Here is a 21,449-nt window from a genome sequence, read left to right as displayed (position 1 = left end):
TCTTGCTGTGAAGTCTGAATGTTCTTTAAGATTTGTATATTATAAAGTCTTAAATGATAAAGACAACAGAAAGTTAACAACATTCTGCTTAGTATATAGTGGGTTCTCAATAAATTTCCAGGAGATAAATGAAAGAAGAAAATAAAAACCACACAATGCTCTTGTAGTATGATTCAAAGCTCAGCTCCAGGTTATTAAAACATTTTAAAAATTATAGTAATTCTGAGTCTTAGCAAATATCTAAATGTTTAATTGCAATATATTTGAAATAGTAAAAAATTCAGAAGAACTCACCTGTTATATACACAATATTGTTTTCAAAATACTATGTATTATATTCAAACTATCACTTCCCGTGTGAATGTTGAACTGTGAAATATTGTGTCATTGTGTTTGATCTCCGTTATCATCCCTTTATAGCAAACACATTTGGTGCTTTTTGTAAAAGGTAAGTAAACTGAAATTTGAAAAACCAGAAGAATGATACTTGGTGTTGAATATTATTTGCAACTTGTAATGTCTTCATAGAAAATAGAAGAAAAGTGATGGTTTCCCACTGTGACTCCAGTTTCCGGAGATGTTTATATAACTGCAAAGTGTGGACAACTAAATAGGCAGCTCCAGTCATACGCCTGTTTATATCTCTAGGCAAAGTTTTGTTGTCTGCTCTTATATGTGTGTATGTTTGTATGCATGTATGTATGTATGCATGCATGTATGTATGTATGTATGTATGTATACACACATACAAATATATTCTCCTCAAAGGATACATTCATATAAAAGTGGCTAAATAATTTCCAGAGGAAGAACATGAATGCAAACTATTTAATATGTGTAGTTACAGTTGTAAGGTGTGGAATCATGATTAATGATTCTAACATCAGTAAGGATTTTGGTGTTTTCAAGATTCACTGTTTTTAGTCAAGAAAAATTACTGCATAGGAACATCCAGTCTGAAGGATATCTATAAATTGCTGGAAATATAGCTAGGATTCAGCATAAAGTGGATACATCAAAGTCAGTATATTTGTGCACCTATTATCCCCATGCACATTTATATGCATATTATTAATCTATTATTTTCTTTTTATCTATAAGATGGCATGTGCATACTTCATATCCTATTATACCCCTATTTAACTGCACTACTGCCAGGTTCCACTTACTTCTGCACTGTTGAATAAATTGGTGGTTAATAAATGTCCTTGGAAATATGCTTTGAGATAAATAATACGCTGCTGTATCTAATCATAAGTGTACATCCAGCATACATGTTTACTCTCAGAATCCTAACGAAAGACAGCTTCATTTAGTCTATGCATCCAGGGAGAAAGGAGAAGTAATTATAGAGCAGGCTTCTAAGAGAGCTTCCTTTATGACTCGGAATGGATATGTGGTTACAACAAAAACTTCATGACTGTTTAAAATCCTCTACTGCAAAGGAAATGCCAAATGACCGTGGAGATCAACATTCCAATTATGTTTGTTCTATGTCATAAATCCAAGGACTTGTATTGTGGGCTCACCCCCACAGTAGACAAATCCATGGGACTCTCAGGATTCTAGCTCTCCCCTGCTGCTCTCTTGAAGGCAAATTTGGAGCTTGCTATGGGAATGCTGTTCTTCTCCAGCAAGTGATATGATGAGGAGACAGGAAGGAAAGCAGGGGTGAAAATGCAGACAACGTACAAAGAAACATGTGTGCCCCTCAAAAAATATAAATAAGGCTGAGGGAATAGTGCACAAGAATGGAGTTATTGGGTGAGAACATAATCACCACTTTCTTCTTGATAATATTCATGCTCTCATTACATTTCACAGCTTTATAACTAAGACTTACATCCCTTGATCTATCTTATGTCAGTCCATCCCCTATTGAAGTTTCCTGCTATTCAGCAGGGTTTCAAGTTTTTTCTTTTTTCTTTTTTTTTTTTTTTTTGTGAAAATCTATCATGTAGGTGATCTAGAAATACCTTGAAGTATCATCTCTATTAAGATACAAGGGAGCTGGACTCCAATAATTTTGGAGGGTGCCTTCTATTTCAAATGTTCTTGATAGAAAGTTTACTACTTAAAAAAAAATAAAATACAAGGTAGAGTTTAAAAAAAGCAGAAGTAAATTTGAGAAGGTAAAAGGGGCCATACAAAGTCTCACCAGAGGTCCGTGTTTTACATAAAGCTGCAGTTGGGACTTCACTGAGGAAATCTCTGTACTTTTTATTTCTGGTTCAGAGGATTTACATGCTCTTTCTAATGATCTGGGCCTTCAGCTCTGGGTAATGTATCCCAGTCCCCAGCTTAGTGCTCATGCAAAATTGAAGCACTTTGGAGGCAGTTTAGTGGCTGCAGATGAATCTCAATGTGCAGGAAGAGGCATAATGGCTATTTAGCACTTGCTCAGAGAAGCTGAGGAAATCAGGGGGAAAAATCTATTGAACTTGAGCCATCTGGGAAGCCAACTGAGAGAGGCTCCATCACAGTGGGTTTGCATTCCCATTGTGTTGCTAGCCAAACAAAAAGGTGTGTGTGTGTGTGTGTGTGTGTGTGTGTGTGTGTGTGTGTGTGTGTGTGTGTAAATCTGTGCATGCTGTGCCTGTGTGTGTGCACGTGGATGAGGGCATTAGGAAGTGAAGATGGATCTTTGACTGCACTGGAAATTTGATTTGGTTTTGGCAACTACATAGGAAAAAAAATGTAATCTGTGAGTTTTCAGGTCTTGGTGAGACCCGAGACAGGGACAGGGCAGGGTTGGCATGGATTCTGTGGGCATGAGGAAAATGAGAGATAAGTATGAACAGAATGAGCAGCTCCTTTCCTGTCTCTGGCTAAGAGTGCAGCGTGGCAGATCATAGGAGCTTTGGGAGGCTGATACCAAACTCTAGAAGACAGTTGCCATCTGTTACAGCTGTACTTAGAAATAGAAAAAAGAAAGCAGGGAAACAAGGCAGGCAGGTACTTTTATTTTGATGCTTCACCACTTCTACTAAATGTGACCTTTGCTTGATACATACTTAGTAAATATGCTAAATGGTGTATACCTCAGAAAGATATACATGCTAAATTGTGTGCACCCTTAAAAAGAACCATCTACGCTAGGATCCCTAAGATCCATGAAAGCAACACTCTTTGGCATGTGACCTTTGCCAAAGTCACCGATAGAAGAATTTTGTGACTAACCTGAATTATCTTGGTGAACACCAAAGCCCACAGCAAGTGTCCTCATACAAGACTCACAGAAGACAGCCCCAGGGGAGGAGGTGATTAAGGACTGAGACAGAGGCTGCACTAATGGGGCCACAAGCTCAGGGATGCTGAGCAGCTATGAGAAGCTGGAAGAGACAAGGAATGCATCTTCCTCTGGAGTCACTGGGGGAGGAAGTGTGAATCTGCTAAATTTCAGATTTTTGTCCTGTGAGAAAAGAAACTTCAGTTGCTTGAAGTTACCACATCTGTGTTAATTTATAATGGCGGGCCTATTAAGCAAATATGGCAACGAAAGGGATATTCCATCTGTCTTCATATACAGAAAAGCCAAAGGAATCTGACAGAGCAGAAACAGAGGACAAAGTGTCCACCAGGAAGTGGATATTTTGGTTTCACAAATGTCCCCAGAATGGGTGTGGGGAAGCAGTTTCTTAGTCCTTAACGTCATTCCACACACAGGACAGCATTGTAAAGGACCATCCAGGTTGTGGTTATGAAAAGAAGCATGGCATTCATCCCCTGCCATCCCTAGTCTTGCCCAGAACATTCCCCCAGGTTTTCCCACATAGATTTTAATTCACTCCAGGTTGAGAGCTCCCATATTCTTAAGAAGGCTGCTTGCTCTCCATCAGTCTCAGCATTTCATAGGTAGAGACAAGGGATATAGAATAGAAGAAAGCAGAGGCTTTCTACCTCATAACTCTATGCAATGTTATCATGGGTTTAACAAATGTATTTATTCTCACTGCAGGGAAATGCGAGCAAATGCTAGGACCTGCCTTTCCCCCTCATTACTTTCACCTGTTCTGTCCTCTTCTGTCTTCTCTACACTGGGATGTCCTTAATAGGATCTCAGTTACTTTATTTAATTTCAGTTCCAAGACAAGTTTCCAGTTCATTCATGGTTTATGAACAGTATCCATCTAAGCCCACTGCATATGCAATGCTTTTACAATATAATGTCTCTTGTTTGCCATTTTTTGAGCTGGGTTATATGTGTGTTTCAATAGAGAGTTTGGGACAAATAGGCAGACACACAGACAGAAGGTATAGGAAAATACAGATTCTGTGTCCAACAAAATAATTATTAGTAGTATGAGGGTTTGTGCCTAGTCATAGTGCATCTTGTAATGCCATATTTGGTTGATATCCCTAGGAGGTCTGCTCTTTTCTGAAGGAAAATGGAGGAGCAATGGATCTCAGAGAGGGGTGGGTGGGGGTGATGAGAGGAATGAAGGGAAGGGAGGCTATGCTTTGGGTGTATTGTATGAGAGGAATGAATGAATGAATGAATGAATGAATGAATGGATAAATAAATAAATAAATAAATAAATAAATAAATAAATATCGTTGGGACATAGGCCAGGGCATAGGTGTTTTAACACATTCTCCCTGGTAATTGTCAAGAGCAGCAAGGGTTAATAGCACTGCCCTTTTAGTTTTTTCTTGCTCTTACCTTTACTTCCTGGGAAATCTGATCCAGAACAGATTTCTGTAATCAGGTTAAACCTTCAATGACATTAGGAGTGAGCACAAGAATTCTCTCTTAATATGAATTGCTTTTTCATTGCTAGATATGATGGTTCCTACAGGCTGTGCTTGCTTTTTATGCCAAATATGCTGATACTTGGCAAATTGTAGCTCCTGTGTTATACATGCTGGCTTTGTATTTCCAAATGTACTTTTCAGAGGATCTGGCAAGGGTGAGCATTTGGCCAGGCATGGTGAAACTAGCTGGCTCAGGGACGACTCAGGATTGCTGGCAAGTTGGGGCAAAGACCAGGATATAGATCTAGTCAAGCCTTTCTCCTTCAGTCTTAGCATTAGCCACTGAGGGTGGAATTTTCTAACTAAAGCCATTCTCTACTTTCTCTTTAGAGGTTCCAGGATATCTCAGGTAAGGAGAAAGAGAAGTTACCATCAGGATTTCAAACAAATGGTTGAGAAAATTCTGGGTACTGAGATTTAACGACACAGAAACTTGGGTGAATGAAAACAATTTATCAAGAACAGCAATAGGTTCACACAAAGAAAGTATTTTTTTTTCTGTGTATGTGCATACCTGTGTGCATGTTTGTATGTACCCAGGAATGTGTGTCGGCAAGCACCCTTAGGTTTTAGCCTTTAGGTATTCTCTACTGTGTTTCTTTAAGTCTATCAATGACCTGAGCCTTTCCAGTTAGGCTGAGGAGCTCCAGGGATCTATCTGTTTCTGCCACTGCAGTGCTGGGATTACAAACGCATGCTACCATGCATGGTATTGTTTTACGTGGGTCTTGGGGCTTGAACTAAGGTCTTCAAGCTTGTATGGTAAGCAACTTACAGACTAAGCCTCCTCCCCAGCCCCTAAAAAATGAATATTAGATTTGCAGATACGATTCTACCAACTTCAGCAAGCTGACTTTCTTCTTAAGCTGAAGTTATTTCTTCTGTAAGTGCCTTAAACAGGTTATTTTATCTGATCCATGCTCTTTCCCGTGGAAAGAAAGTACAAGAGACCCCCCCCCTTAAACCCTGATTTCACCCATAGGTTAGATTTTAAAAAAATGAACTACAGCTTCTGACAATAGTATTATTCTCACTTTGAAGTGGGCATTTTTAAACTGGAAGGGACAGTGGATGCATGGTTACTGGGCAAATGGCAACATTGCCATAGCAACACAGTCTCTAATGTTGTTCTCAAAAGCCCTGTTTGGGTATCAAGTAACCTAGATGAAGGATGTCCTTGGATACCTGCTTCTTATTGTAGCCTGTGGGTATGCATGAGGTACAGGACTTGATTTTTCACTGCATTTAGGAACACACACTTACTTGCTCACACACACACACACACACACACACACACACACACGAATATGTATGCAGTTACATATTGACATACATGCATACTTTATTAAATCATATTCATCATTGTCTTTATCTTAGGGAAAAGAGGAAAACTGGATGCTAGAAGTCCTTGTTCTTAATGCTAATTTGAGGATAGTTTTTATTGCATTAAAAACCTCACTGTACACAATTTTAGAAAATTTTTTGTTTTTCTCTAAGAAAACACAGCTCACTAAAATTGCAGTGAAACATATCATGCTTTCTTACCTTAACAATCATGTTGTAGCCATATTTGTCCAATAAATGTATGCCAGCACTTGGGAGGCAGAGCCTGGTGGATCTTTGTGAATTCAAGGCCAGCCTGGTCTACAGAGTGAGACCCAGGACAGGCAACAAAACTACCCAGAGAAACCTTGTCTCAAAAAAAATATTTCTATGTAGTATGTAATTTAGACAATAGAAATATTATAGTTCTGCAAATGTACTATAGTCAGGGTTTGTCAGTATATAGGCAGAGCTTATAATATTGAAAATTTCAAATTGAAATTTGCAAATATTAGAATTATGAAAAGTGAACAAAAATAGTCCAAGCACGTAATCTAAAACATAACAGGCACCCACTTCTATTTGTAGATTTGGAAAACAATATGTGTAGAGGCCAGCTTTGTACGCAGCATAGGAGCCCAAGTCATCTGCTTAGCAGGGGCCTATCTTTGTGATAAAAGGGAAGTCGAAATTGGCAACTAAAACTCCAGTTCTGGGACTCTGACTGAACTGTATCTTTGTAATTGCAGTTGAGATTATGTCAGCCATGTTAACTCATATGTTAAAGACTGATTTCAATCAATGTGAAATAAAGATTAATCAACTGTAAACAGTAACAAGCAAAGAGTAGGCAGAAGTGTCTAATTCAGGATAACTGGTTTTCTCTTATGACTATGGCAAATATTCTCTTGTGAAGCTAACAGATTGACTCTGTGGGAGAACCCTCTTGTACTACATGGATCCTTATCAATTTTCTATTTTGATTTACCCAGCCCTTGGGCCAGCTTCATAATGCGAAGGAAAAAACCCTGCTCATTTCTGGTACTGAAATGAGTACCTCTGAGAAGGAAATCAAATGAATAATTGACATATTGCAAAATCATTTACCTTTATTGGCAGGCAAGTATATTATACACAGATATCTCTATGCTTTCAAAGGCAATACATCCATGACTCAACTTTACAAAGTCACAGAATGAGGTTCAGATATACTTTCCACATTTTATGCATAATGTACAGAAAGCTAAATAAAACCCACATAGATTCTTTTTAAAATGTTCTGTTAATGAGGTCTGAGTTTACGATGATTATGGAGAATAACAAATAACATGATGTATACATTGGATGTACAAAATAACTCTCCTCACGGAAGACTGAGCTGCTTAATGTATTCATCAAATCTCCTATTTATGAAAAAATACAGATAACTTCACCATCAGAACATTCACTAAATTTCAGTTATCTAAATTTAGCAGTGTAAGTAGCTATACTCTCCCCAAATAGATGCTCATTGACCATTTCCGGTGTTTGGTGCCTTATGCTTCTAAGTTTTGAAGACATTATTTTGCAAATAATGGACGATAAAATGTCATTCTAAAGTATCTTAAGAGGCAGATGATGGGTAGATAGATAGATAGATGGGTAGACTGACTGATAGATAGGTACTTGAAACATATACAATACTTACATAAAAAAGATTTATGATAAATCATATTTTGTACATCAAAATGCTTAAATATTCATACTTTATTATAGATTAAGCTATTATTCATACAATTAAGATACAGGAGCAAATATAAATGGAATAAGCACAAGCCAGAGGAATGAAGACATATTTGCTTCATTTTTGCAGAAAGATGCACTTACAATGCATCTGTGCAACACCCCTGTGTAAACTTCTTTAAGAATGAAAAGGATTTTGACAGAGTCAGGAGGCAGGAAACTGGTTTGAAGAATAATTCATTCAACGTTTATTTATTAACCTAAGTATCCAACGCCAAGTAACCATGGAGCTGGAATAATAAAAGTCATAGATACCACTCTTGATTTCATGGAGCGCACTTTTCAGACTGAAGAGGAAATGTAAATTGTAAAAGTGTATGAGACAAGTATCTCTTTCAAGCATTAAAGATTACTCAGAGGATAGAATGTGACTAGACTTACTTCGTGAAGTTCCATATGACATAGTAAGTCCAAGAAGTCAAAATAACAGAAAATCTGTTACACTCAATTTAATGATGAGCCTGGAGCATGCTAAAAATTCCTAAGCTAAAGTAAATGACTCCCACAGTTCTCCTAAGTGGAAATCCTTATTCTAAGACATAGATTTGTAACTTAAGAGAGCGTGTATAATTTAATAGAATTCATGCAACCCCCACTCACTTCCCATTGACAATGTCACAGCAGCACTTCTCAATCATCTCCCAGTGTGGCAGTAAGGTCTCATGATATTTTTATAGAAGATCATTTGCACAGTAGTAAAAAAAAGTTTATCTACAGTGGAATGTTCCTAAGACTTTCACATGATGAGATTCATACATGATCTATACAGACCATAAATATATTCAAGTTCCTCTAAAAGTATATATAGAAACCCAGTTCCCTAGGGGAAGGGATTGAAGTGGGGGAGAGGGCTTTTGGGAGGTGATTAGGTCAACTGTGTGACTCTCAGGAAGGAGACTGCTGTCCTTATAAGTGACAACTGGGTTAGGTACCATTTGTGAGAAGCCTGGTACTCAACAGATATCCAATCTTTCTACAACTTAGTTTTCAGATCTGAGAAATAACTTTCCATTGTTATAAGCTACTCAACTATGGTGTTTTGTCATAGCCACTCAAGCTAACTGAAATTACTTTATACTTTTCCCTGAAGAGGAATACAACTATTATAGAGCTTAAAAAAAATACTCAACTGTATTGCTTTTATTTATTTATTTATTTCACAAAATAGCATCTCCTGAGGTAATTCAATGAATGTATATAGGAGAAAACACCAAGCTGGCCTATCATATAGAAGATGTGGTAGAAAGTCTATTAGGATGAAGTCAAGGAGTTTGGTGAGGAACTGATTAGATAGAAGATTTACAGTCTCTCCAAGACTGCATGATTAATGCTATAGACAAAGGAAAGGCATTCTAGATTTTAATTTTTGTTTAAATTTTTATTTATTAGTATGAGTGCATATATATGTGTGTATGGAAGCACAAATGTGTATATATGATACGTGGTGGGGGGGTGACATGCCTGACTTACTTGCAGGTCAATGACCAACTTTGTAGAGTCACTTTTCTCCATACACTTTTAGGAGGCTTCAAGCAATAGAATGCATGTCACCAGGTTTTCATGGCAAACACCTTTATTCACTGAGCAATCTTGCTGGCTCACATTCTATACTTCTACAAAAGAGCAATCACTTTTTGCTATGTGTTAGGAATAAAGAGACCTGGGCATTGGACTGTTGAAGAGATAGGGCAAGTCTAAGAAGGTGTGCACTCAAGTAATCTAATTGATATATAGAAAAGATTTATTATGCTCAATGGGTAGAAGTAAGAATTTAAAATAGCTGGTTTTGAATCATAGAGAAACACCTTTTTCATTTTTCCTCCAAATAAAGGCCTGCATTCACTCATAAGTGGATACTAGATGTAAAGCAAAGGATAATCAGACTGCTATCTACAGTTCCAGAGAAGCTAGGAAACAAGGAGATGCCTAAGAGAGACACATGGATCACTTTGGGAAGCGGAAACAGAAGAGATCTCCATGAGTAAACTGGGCATGCCAGGGTTGGGGACACAATAAAGGGGAGGAGATGGGGAATGACAACATGAGGGAACAAGATGGTTGAGCTGAGGAAGGGACAGAGTGGGAGAGAAATGAAAGAGATACCATAGAGATAGAGGGAGACATTATGGGGTAAGGTAGAAACCTGAAGCCAAGAGAAATTCCCAAGAATCCACAAGGATGATTCCAGAGTAGACTACTAGCAATAGTGGTGAGGGTGCCTGAACTCACCTACCCTGGAAATCAAATTGGTGAATATCCTGACTGTCATCATAGAACTCTCATCCAGTAACTGATGGAAGCAGATACAAAGATCCACAAACAAGCACCAGGCTGAGCTCCAGGAGTCCAGTCGAAGAGAGGAAAGAGGGATTATATAAGTAAGGGGTGGGGGCAGTCAAGATCATAATTGGGAAATCTAAGAGACAACTGAACCAAGCTCATAGGAACTCACGAACTTTAGACCTATAGCTATGGAACCTGCATGGGACCAGACTAGACCCTCTGCATATGGGAGACAATTGTGTAGCTGGGTCTGTTTGAGGGCCCCCTGCAGGGCAGTGTGATCAGGATCAATCCCTGGCGCATGAGATGGCTTTCTGGATGCTATTACCTATGGTTGGACACTTGGTGCAGCAGGGAGGGGCTTGCCTCAGCTGAAAGTACCAGGCTTTGCTGACTCCCCCTATGGGAGGACTTACCCTTTTGTAGGAGGGAATGGAGGGTGGGCTGGGGTGGGGATAGATGGCAGTCGGGGGAGTGGGAGGAGGGCTGAGAGGGAGATCTGTGGTTGGTATGTGAAATGAATAAAAAATTATTTTAAATTAAAAAGAAGAAGAAAAAAAGGATCAAAGATTTCACATCAGTAGAAGAGAGTTCAGAATTCTGAACTGCACCTGGGAGGCAGAGGAAGAAAAATCATGAGTTCAAGTCATCCAGGGCAGTATACTAAGTTCTAAGCTGGCATGGATTAATAGAAAGACTCTATCTCAAAAATAAATAAATACAAAAACAAGAACCAGAAGGCTAACGGGGGAAAATGAAGTATTTGATGGTTTTGTTGTCTGATAAAGTAAGGAAAAAGCTAAAATTACTGTTTTTGGTTCTGGATGAAAAGATGAAATGTATCAGAAATAAGAACACAAGAAGAGAAAGAACTATTCAGGACTTGGGTGGACCCCGTGTGTCTGCAGTTGGTCCTTGGTGAGATTTGGAATAGAAGCAAACTACTTCACTGGATGCTCAATGGAGATTCTCTGTATTAGCTTTGTTTTTCCTTGTTAATGCTCCATGTTCGCTAATTGTCCAGAGAGATACCTTCGAGAATCAAATGAAATCAAATCCCAAACACAAGTTGATACTATTATATTGAAGCATCACAAAGGACTGTTTGCAGAAGAGTGATGTAATGAAAGGAAGGTGTATGGAAGCATGAAGAGCACACAATAGCTGCCTTTCTGGGTGGTAATGGGGACTAGCCCCAAAGCATCATTAGTCGAAGGGAACCTCCAAGTTCCAGGCATGCTGGAATCACTGCTCCATTTGGTCAAGAGCCAAAGGAGTCCTGAGGTGACATCCTGCTTCTGTTTTCTCCTCATTGTGTAATGTGGGGAAAATTAGCTTCTTTCTCCTGCTGAGCCTCAGTTTCCTCATTCATAAAATAAACGCCCCAGAAACCACCTCAAGTAAGATGTATGGGATGCCTAATGAGCATAAGACATACAAAATGCTCAGTGTAAGGCTCAGAGCACCTTTATTGTTATTACGTTGGTCTTACAGGCATTTTGAGCTAATTTGAGAATAATTAAAGATGAAAGGAGAAAAATCTCAGAGATTATTAAAATTTCAAAAGAACAGTGGCTTTCTTAACTCCCTTGCTTCTTCATGGGAGAAAAATATTTGCTTTCACATGGTGGGTTTTAGGTGCCATGGAAACAAGATTTGAAAAGACTTCAAGTAAATAGAAAGCAACCAGCTGAGCCTGAGTCTTTCTTTAAAATATAGCCACAAAATTTTGATCAGACCAACATTTCTGTGTGATTTGGTGGCTGCAGAAATGGCTCTGGATGCTTTTGCAGAGGACCTGGGTTTGGTTCTTGGCACCCACACAGCAGCTCACAGCTATTTGTAACTCCAGTTCTAGAGGATCAGATTCCTTCTCCTGGTCCCCACAGGCAATACATGCAGATGGTGCCCATATATACATGCAGGCAAAACACTCATATACACAAAATCAAAATAAGTAAACATTTCAATGTCATTTTGAAGGGCATCTAGGAATATATTACTATATTATCAGATCAAGAATTTCTGAATATTGAATAGTTATACTATGTAACACAGTCTGCCTTTTCTTCAGTTTCTTAGGTGTATGAAAGAAATGTAAATTGGTTTAAATGATGAAAAGGCAAACAGAAAATACAGCAAGGGTCTTTAGGAGTAAGTGAAAGAATTTTAAGAGTTCTTTTCTTAGAAATGTTTATTAATTTTTCAAAATGAAAGTATCTTTGCTAGAGACTTTGTTGAATGCAATTAATTATTTTTACTTACCAGGAAATATGATTGGTACTAAATATGTTTGCACATGTTTTTCTAAGGAAGAAATATCTATAAAAATCAATGTGTTTGCTATGACTTTAGTCTGTTATGCCATTAAAGAACAAGTGTTTTTTTTAAGATACTAAGAGCATTTCTCTGCTTTTCAATGTATTTCAAGACAATATATTCTAATATTTCTTGCTGTAAAAAACCACCATGGTCCCCTCAAAATAATAAGATCAGATTGTTAAAGTACAGGGCTGAGAACACAAGTTGCAGATGAATCTAGTTTTAGGGAAACCCACAAGCAAATAAAGAAAACCCATAAAGAATTCTATTCCCATTTCATTCTCAGAACTTTTGGTCTTGGAGGATGGCAAAGAACTCTAATACAAGAGACCAAGACATTTCTACAGTTTGTCCAGATTGAAGATTTATGACAACTGAAAAGAAATGCAATAAAGTGGTGTGGGCTTGTTAGAGGGTTTCATTATTTATGATGAAAATAATATATTCACAGGACTGAAAAAATTCAAACAATAGAAGTCTCACCTCATCACCCTAGATTCGTATCTGTCAGATACTTGGTGTGCATTTATAGAGAATATTTCACTTTATATATAAAAATGTGTACCCTCTTTACACAGTGGTAACACACAATGGGAATGCTGTGTTCAGAGTTTTGGATTTTGTGTTCCATTTTATCAGAGAGAAACTTGCACAGCTTCACAAGTGGAAAAATTTCACTATTTAAACAAAACAATTTAGTAATTCATCCTAAGAATGAACATAATCAAGAGGGCACAGTGGGCAACTTGCAAATGGCAAATCTTTGTGATACACAGAATTTTACTTGTAGGAAGTCCCTAGACTCATTTACTTACAGGAAGGGTATATATGTATTTCAATATTGGTGCTATTTTCAAACTGGGATTTCAATTTGTGCCCCAGTTAAAAAGGTCTTTAATCCATGTTTTGAACTAGATAACATCTCCTTAGATGCTTACTTATAATTAGCATATTTTCCTATAATTTCATGATCAAACACCGGTTGGTTTTCTTTTGGGTGCTGGTGCATTTTCTGAAATATAATTTAAAAGATATTTACATAGTAACTAAGTTATCTCTTTGACTCATATTCATCAATGTTGCCATAAGTTTTTAAAAATATTCTCCTTGGCTCTGTTTGTGGTATTTTTTAATTCAATTTCATAATGGTTTCCTTTAAGGCTTTTTGATTTTGTGTTTTAATTTAAAGGCTTAGTGAAACCCAGCAACCAACCAACAAATGGCCAAAATGATGACAGTGATGGTGATGATGGCGATGATGATGTTGGTGGTGGTGGTAATGTCAAGCTCTAAAATCTAAAAACTTACTCTAAATAATGAAATAGAATACATGTTTGTGTATCTTTTTCTTTGCCTTCCAACTTCCAACCTTGTTATTCCAATGCCTGTATCATCAACTAATTTTAGTTGGTTAAAAGTGTTATTATCACAATCTGACAGTCTTTAGGTACTTCAGTATTTTATCTAACCAAGTTAGAACTGTTAATCTGTGTTTTTTCTTCTGTGATGGTCAAGCCCCTTTTATTATCCCACGTCTTTTATTTTATGTTTATAAAGATTCTTTGTTGTACTTCTATTTCAGATTTTACCCAGCTCTTCTCAGAAGTTATTCTATATAAAACTGTGGTAATCTTCAGAATCACTTATGGCCGGGCGGTGGTGGCACACGCCTTTAATCCCAGCACTCGGGAGGCAGAGCCAGGCGGATCTCTGTGAGTTCGAGGCCAGCCTGGACTACCAAGTGAGTTCCAGGAAAGGCGCAAAGCTACACAGAGAAACCCTGTCTCGAAAAACCAAAAAAAAAAAAAAAAAAAAAAAAAACAGAATCACTTATGAATGGTAGGTACCTCAAAAAATTTCTCCTTTTATTTAAGAACAATATATACAAGTGTGTGTTCTGTTCACACATATTTTGCTTAAATAACTGAGTAGAATTTGAAAATTTTCTTTGTAAAGCTGGATGTGTATCTGAGTGGTAGAGCCCATGCTCAGCAGGCATGAGGTATTGGGTCTATCTCCAGTATCACAAAAACAAACAAACAAACAAAAAACAAAAAAAAAACTTTCAAATTTCTTAACTTTATAACTATATAATTTTTTTACATTGATATTCTAAGTGACATGCCTTATTACATTTAAATTTGAATTTTTTATCTATACATAGAAAAATTAATGAATTATACTGTTTTAACCAGCTAATTTTCTGAATTCTCTTAATTTGTAATTTTTCTTTGAAATTGTCTGTTTTCCATGTATACAAAATTATGCCATATGTTGTAAATGAAAATTTCCATTTTCTTTATAGCTTTCATGCAGCTTAATGACTTCTGTTATCTAAAACACTCGTTAATAGGTTGGAGTGATTCACTCAGTACTAGGGACTGTAGATACCTTCCTCTTATATGTGTCTAGCATGGCAACATAAAAGCCAACAAAATTATATTGCATTTGATTCTCTCTCTGATCTCAGGTACTGGAACTAACAAATCATTCCTTAATCCTCATGCATGTATCTCAAATTTGAATGAAAAGGTGTAATCTTTTTTAGTTTGTAGTTACTTAAAAGGTGATTATTGATACACATAAAATTAGTTTTGTGTGTAGAACTTAGAAAGTCAATATTTATAGAAATCTGTGTGTGTGTGTGTGTGTGTGTGTGTGTGTGTGTGTGTGTGTGTGCATGTGCGTGTTACTAGCATAGTGAGAATTTATCAGGAGTGCTGAATACCTGAAGTTTTATTTTTATTTATAATCTTCCTCTTTAATTACTAAAGACATGCCTAAATACATGGTGATTCTCATTTTTGCATTTGTGATACCTTGCATTCATCATTAAAAACCTTTGTATTTGAAATCTTTACAAATAAATGAGCTGAAATCAATAAAATTCAATTCACTTGAGATTTTTTTCAACATCTGGTAGAGTTATTTTCTCAGTAATTAGATGAAGAGGTGAGGCATTTTCCTGATGTAAGCTTGCCCGTGATTGGGATATCAGTAGTTTCTGGAGTCAGCAACTTACAGTCAGTGAGCATACTAATTAATAAATGACCAACAAATATATAGAGCTGCTGCTTGCTTTCCTAATACCACTTATACTCTGTAAATGTATGTTCCACATGTTCCTTAGAATAGCCTCTTCTCAGTCTGCTCAATAACCTTGTCTACATCATTAATTTCCATCTCTTCAGATGATATTATTGCTGGGGATGTTGAGGGGAGTAACCTGTCATATGCTGGTCTGTACTTGTTTCAGATTAGCCAACACTTAGGCACAAACATGAATTATTTGCAGTTTGAAAACCTGAATCTGTTCTGTATAGAGAGATATCTGTGAAAGATAAGATATAAAAGTGTCTTCCATTTCTGTCATTTTATTACCTTTTAGCTTGGAAATATTGGTTAATGAAGTCTTAACATCTACAATATATAACTTAAGATCATAAGATCACAGATTTAGATGGGAATGTTTAAAGTGCTATTCTCCCTACTGGAGATGAAAAACACTTAAGCCACAGAAGAAAGGTATCTATCTTTCTAATTTAAGAGAAATGTAAGGGAATACATAACTATTTTCATTAGTAAGAGTGAAATAAAACATTCACATTATGAAAGTTTCATTGATAGCTAATTTTCAAAGAATAAATTAAAATGTTATATGAAATAATATAAGATATGTACATGGATCAACATTGAGCAGTGATATCAACAAGCACAATGTGTTCCCTTTACACACTACTCCTGGTTTTCAGGATATTTATCTTTTGACTACCATACAAGTGAAATTCAAAGACATTATTTGCTAGGACCTTTAACATTAATTCACTCTATTGGTTCCACATTATGTATCTTATTGAATAGGCATGTAGTCCAACAACAATAAAGCATTTATTCTTCATGGCTTGCTTTGCATTGTATAGAATAAGGTCATTAATTCTTAAAACTAATTCAAAGCTTTTTGCCAAAGGATAATAACTGCGTTTTCAGCTTTGCTACCTGAAGTAGTGTTATGACTACAGCACAGTGGAGTAAGTGAACCCTGAATCACAATCCCAGACTCACCAGAAGTTTCGTCTACTCTCTCGTCTACTACATGGTCCTTCTGATGAACCCATTCGCTGTTGCACTTGAAGTAGATCTGGGTGGCAGGGCTTGCTTTACAATACAGGTTCACAGGCTTGTTCTTCACGATGTAAGCTTCTTCAGGCTCAATGAGGAAGTGTGGCAATGGCTCAGGTGGATCAGATGGAAAGGTTTCTGGGAGTTCATGAAAAAAGTCATCATCTGGTAAAGAAATAGAAAGTGGAAATTGTCAAAATATAGCAACTTGTCTTTTAGTTGCTATTTTATTTTTTAGAAAATGGCTTATATAAGAGTGAAGTTTTTGAATGCTTGCTATGTGCAAAATAGTATTTAGAAATATTGAATGGTTGCTCAGTAAATAATTTGGATTGTTATTCTATTTTCTACATATGACAAAACTCAACCATAGTAAGAATAAGTCATCCTGAAAACATAGGGAGTAGGTAGCAAACTGGGAAATGAAGCTCAGGGTCTTGTCACCTACAGAAACTGTGATATTCACGATGTATTATGTACTTCCCAGTGTACAGGGTAACTATTAAGAACTGAAACAAGGGACTGAGAGATGGATCAGTGGCTAAAAGCATTTGTTGCTGTTCCAGAGCACCTGGATTCAGTTCTCAGCATCCATATGGTGACTAATAACCATCTGTAAGTACAGTTCCCAAGAATCTGAAGATCTCTTCTGGCCTCTGATGGGCACTCCACACACGTGGTGCACAGACACACAAGCAAGCACAGTGCCACTCAAAAATATATAAATACTGAAACAAACAGAAACAACTTCCACTAGAGGCATAAGGCTTGTGGCAAATTTTAAATCCTTTGCAAAGGTGTGAGCAAAATTACTAAAAGTGTGAATTAAAGTTCTCTAATTTCAGATTCAAATTGATCATTAGTTTCAAAAGATACATTTGACTTATTCAGATGAAAATATTCACTGGGACCAAAATTGTCTAAGCACTGGAAATGTGAATGAGCATCAAGCTGGTTACTGGTGTAGCCGTGGTAGAAACGTTATCTGGTCTAATTTTAAAATTTTACTTCAGATGTTACAAGGTATTATGTGACTTATAGAAAAATTCTTAACCTCCTCATAAATAAGACTCATTTTTATAGCTTTGAAAATTGTTAAATGTGTTACTCCCACTCTGATCTTTCAATATCACTGAATAAATCTCATCTAAAACCACTGGAGATATTTGTACACTTTGAAGTCTTTTTCCATTTCTTAACTTGGATTCCACATGATTCCAAGTTTTAAAAAGTCAAATATGTTTGTTTTAATAAAGCTTAGTAACATTTTATAAAAAGATAAGAGTCTTTCCATTATGTTAAATGTTATGCCTGATAATTATCTTCCTATGAGGGACAGAAAAGAACAAACTATCATTAGTCCACAAATATGCTAATATTGCATGTTAAAATTCTTGGGTCAAAGGTAAAAATGCACTTTACAACTTCTCTGGAGTACTCTTGTGCAGTAATACACAGATGATATGATGTTGGTATTTAGAGACTGGCTGCTCAGACATTACCTTGAAACTCATTATATTATGCATTCAGTTGCTATCCCATTTTTGGGAGTTAGCCATTGGTGAAGTGGACATCTGTCCACTAAGAAATCTGGCCTGCGACTTTTTTCATCTAGGTCATGGGATAGCTTTCAAATAGTAATGATACCTAGTCGTTGCCAATCTGTTTTGCGGTAAAAATTGGCTTTACTTGAACCACAGGAAAAACCAGTTTTTGAAACTGCTTTACCATAGTCATTTCCTGACATTGTGGTAAGATGTCTGCTGTAGCTAAGTGTTCTTTCTTAATTCACCTCCTTGATATACTTTATTCTGGCAAGGCATCATTTCTAGTTTTTCCACTGTTGACAAACAAGGACAGAAACTGTCAGCTTTCTAAAGAATAACCTTGCTTATATCAATTTCAGCTCTACTAGTCAATATGCAAGACCACTCGAGACTGATCAAATAAAGGGAGCCAGAAAAGCAAAGGGCCGAGGAACTGAACTATTGACAGATCCGTCTGCACAAATCTGATGCCTTGAATGCCTTACCCAATCTTTCTGTCATCTTCCAGAGCACTTCATTTTATATATGAGGATGGGCTAGGCTGATAATCAATACAGCTATACAAAATGCCACACTCAAATTCTCCTGAAGCATAGCTCTTGTTTCATTATTATTCATGAATGCAAACAAAACAGTAACGCTAGTTTATTTCACTTTCCTCTTGGATTGTGTTTGCACACACATAAACATGGGAGTGTAGTTAAAACTACACATTTACTCAAGTATGTAAAAGATAAAATGTGTTTCAGCTGGTGTTTTAAGTGAAGCTAGTTCCTTTAAAAGAACTGATTATAAAGTACTAGCTAATAATACACATAAATTTTATTTGGTAATGGAACACAAGTATTTGTACGTTCCCATCTGATAGAAAAAATTCATAAAGACACTAAAAATCTGTTATATCACCTAGGCAAAAAACATGCACCCCTTTTAGTATTATTGTTTTATTGCAACTATTGAGAAGATGGATAATAATGGAAGATCAGAAAAATCACACACATATTTTCAAGCTAAAAAAAAAAAAAAGCTCAGTAAAATGCCAGGAAGAAAAGTGACGATTTAGTAAATATCTAGAACACATATGAGCATACTAATTGGGCATTTCCTTAATTTTGAGTTTTACCATAATATGAACATTACTAGTGAAAGAAATTAGCCCATGTCTTGGCATAGTATTGATTTGTCAAGTTGCTTGTTAACACTTAAAATGAAATATAATAAGAAAACATTTCTATCATTAGAAATAATGTTTTCTTCATTTGATGAAACTTGTGTTTCTATTATATATAATAATCATTTCCACAAAATTCATCTCTTAGCATTCCTCTGGAGAGTTGACTTAGCAAACAATAGTTTATTAACTTATTATTTCTTATGGTGTCCATATTGTAAATTCCAATTCATAGCCTAGATGAAATCACATTAAACATTTTGTCTTACTTCTAATATTCAGTGAAAATGTAGAGATGATAATTGGCTAAGAAAATCCAAGAACTTGCTTTAGTAGATATGTGTACTGGGATAAATATGACAAAAGAAACAGGCTGATTCTTATACTTCTAGGTTTTATACCAACCAGTTTAATGCAGCTATTAATAGTCTTGAAATGACTAAAACACAACTGATCTTTAATACTATAATAGAAATAACTTGAAGATGAAGATTATATTGTTTTCCTTTTCATGTTTTGAAAGATTTCAAAATTTTATGTATATATGTGTGCCAGCAGGCGTTTATGTGCGCACCTATGGTAGCCAGAGGGTACCATATTCTTGGAAACTGGAGTAACAGGTGGTTGTGAGATGCCTAATGTGGGTTCTGGGAACATACATAGGACTTGATGTATAATTTGCATTTTCTACTACAGAACAAAAATTCAAAGATCCTACTTAAAATGTATGAAGATTTCTGAGAGAATGCAGAAAAACATCAAATGAGGCCCTGGTCCCGGGAGACAACACAGGTCACATTTCCTAAGAATTCAATCTTCTCCAGTATTGCTAGTAGTCTAAACTGGGGTCATCTTTGTGAATTCCTGGGAACTTCTCTAGCAACCAGTTTCAGTAGTTAGATCGGTGAATACCCTAGCTGTCATCATAGAGCCTTTCTCCAGTAACTGATGGAAGCAGATGCAGAGATCCACAGCCAAATACCAGGCCAAGCTCCAGGAATACAGTTGAAGAGAGAGAAGAGAGATTCTATGAGCAAGGGGTATCAAGATCATGATGGGGAAACCTACAGAGAGAACCAAACCAAACTAGTTGGAACTCATGAAATTTAGACCAACATCTGCAGAGCCTCTATGGGACTTGACTAGGCCCTCTGCATACGTGAGACAGTTGTGTAGCTTGATCTGCTTAAGGGAGCCCCTAGCAGTAAGATCAGGATCCATCCCTGGTGCATATGCTGGCTTTTTGGAGGCCACTACCTATGGTGGGACACCTTGTAGAGCCCCGAGGCAAGGGGAGGGGCTTGGACCTGCCTCTACTGAATGTATCAGGCTCTGCTGACTCTCCATGCGAGGCCTCACTACCGTCATGTAGGAGGGAATGGGGGGGAGTTCGGGGGGGGGGGGAGTCTGGAGGGGTGGGAGGAGGGGAGAGGGGGATATCTGCTTGGCATGTAAAATGAATAAAAATTTTCTTAGTAAAGAAAAAGAATCCAATCCTACATACAGATGAAATAAACTGGGCATTCTGCTCCCCAGCATCTGAACAGACAAGGCACTTTCATGCTGAAACTATTGGAGATTTCACATATTTTTAAGGTATATGGGGTATTTTCTAGAAGACATGGAAATTTAGACTGGGAAACCTAGGGTCTAGTCAGTTCCTTGCAGTTGAAGATGTGTGGCAATCTATGCACAGATTCCCCTTGAGATCTCTACCTGTTTCCTTGGTAAGAGCACCCATGCCACGCAGAGGCCAATCCTTCAGGAACAATAGGCCAGCTCTGCTCTGCACTGGTAGGCTACTTACTGAGACCACTTCTTAGTGCCCTTTGGATTTTACTATAAAAACAACCAGCTTTCACATACTATTAAGGTCTGATCACAAAACCTGAAGCTACGAAAGAAAAACCCTGAGTTTTCACCCTACAGAGAGATCAGTAATTACATCCCCTCACCACTTCATAGCTAAAGATCTGGAGGTAGTATCAGGGTACAATAGGAATCCAGTTTATAAACACAGCTTTAGACTTGAACTTATCTTGGGCAACATGCTTAAATTAGTCTAAGTTATTACTTTTGAGGAAATGTATACTTCAACTTGAAATTAAATGCACTAATTTGGGCAAAATGACTTGAATAATCAAATT

The 21,449-nt window shown here is 36.9% G+C and overlaps 1 protein-coding gene across 3 annotated transcripts in view; it reads right to left on the bottom strand.

Annotated features, from left to right (window-relative positions):
• Window positions 1–21,449, bottom strand: part of Unc5c (unc-5 netrin receptor C) — a 357,131-nt gene that overhangs the window by 135,818 nt on the left and 199,864 nt on the right. For all 3 annotated transcript variants that reach the window (XM_052732282.1, XM_052732283.1, XM_052732284.1), the window contains exon 2: window positions 16,528–16,749. In XM_052732282.1, the coding sequence (XP_052588242.1) occupies window positions 16,528–16,749 (222 nt within the window). The remainder of the gene's footprint in view (window positions 1–16,527; window positions 16,750–21,449) is intronic.

Source organism: Peromyscus californicus, unplaced genomic scaffold (assembly GCF_007827085.1).
Source record: "Peromyscus californicus insignis strain IS unplaced genomic scaffold, ASM782708v3 Scaffold_9__1_contigs__length_137607984, whole genome shotgun sequence".
Classification (NCBI taxonomy): Eukaryota; Metazoa; Chordata; class Mammalia; order Rodentia; family Cricetidae; genus Peromyscus; species Peromyscus californicus.
The sequence above is the reverse complement of the archived record's forward strand: the minus strand, read 5'-3'. Positions and strand labels throughout refer to the sequence as shown.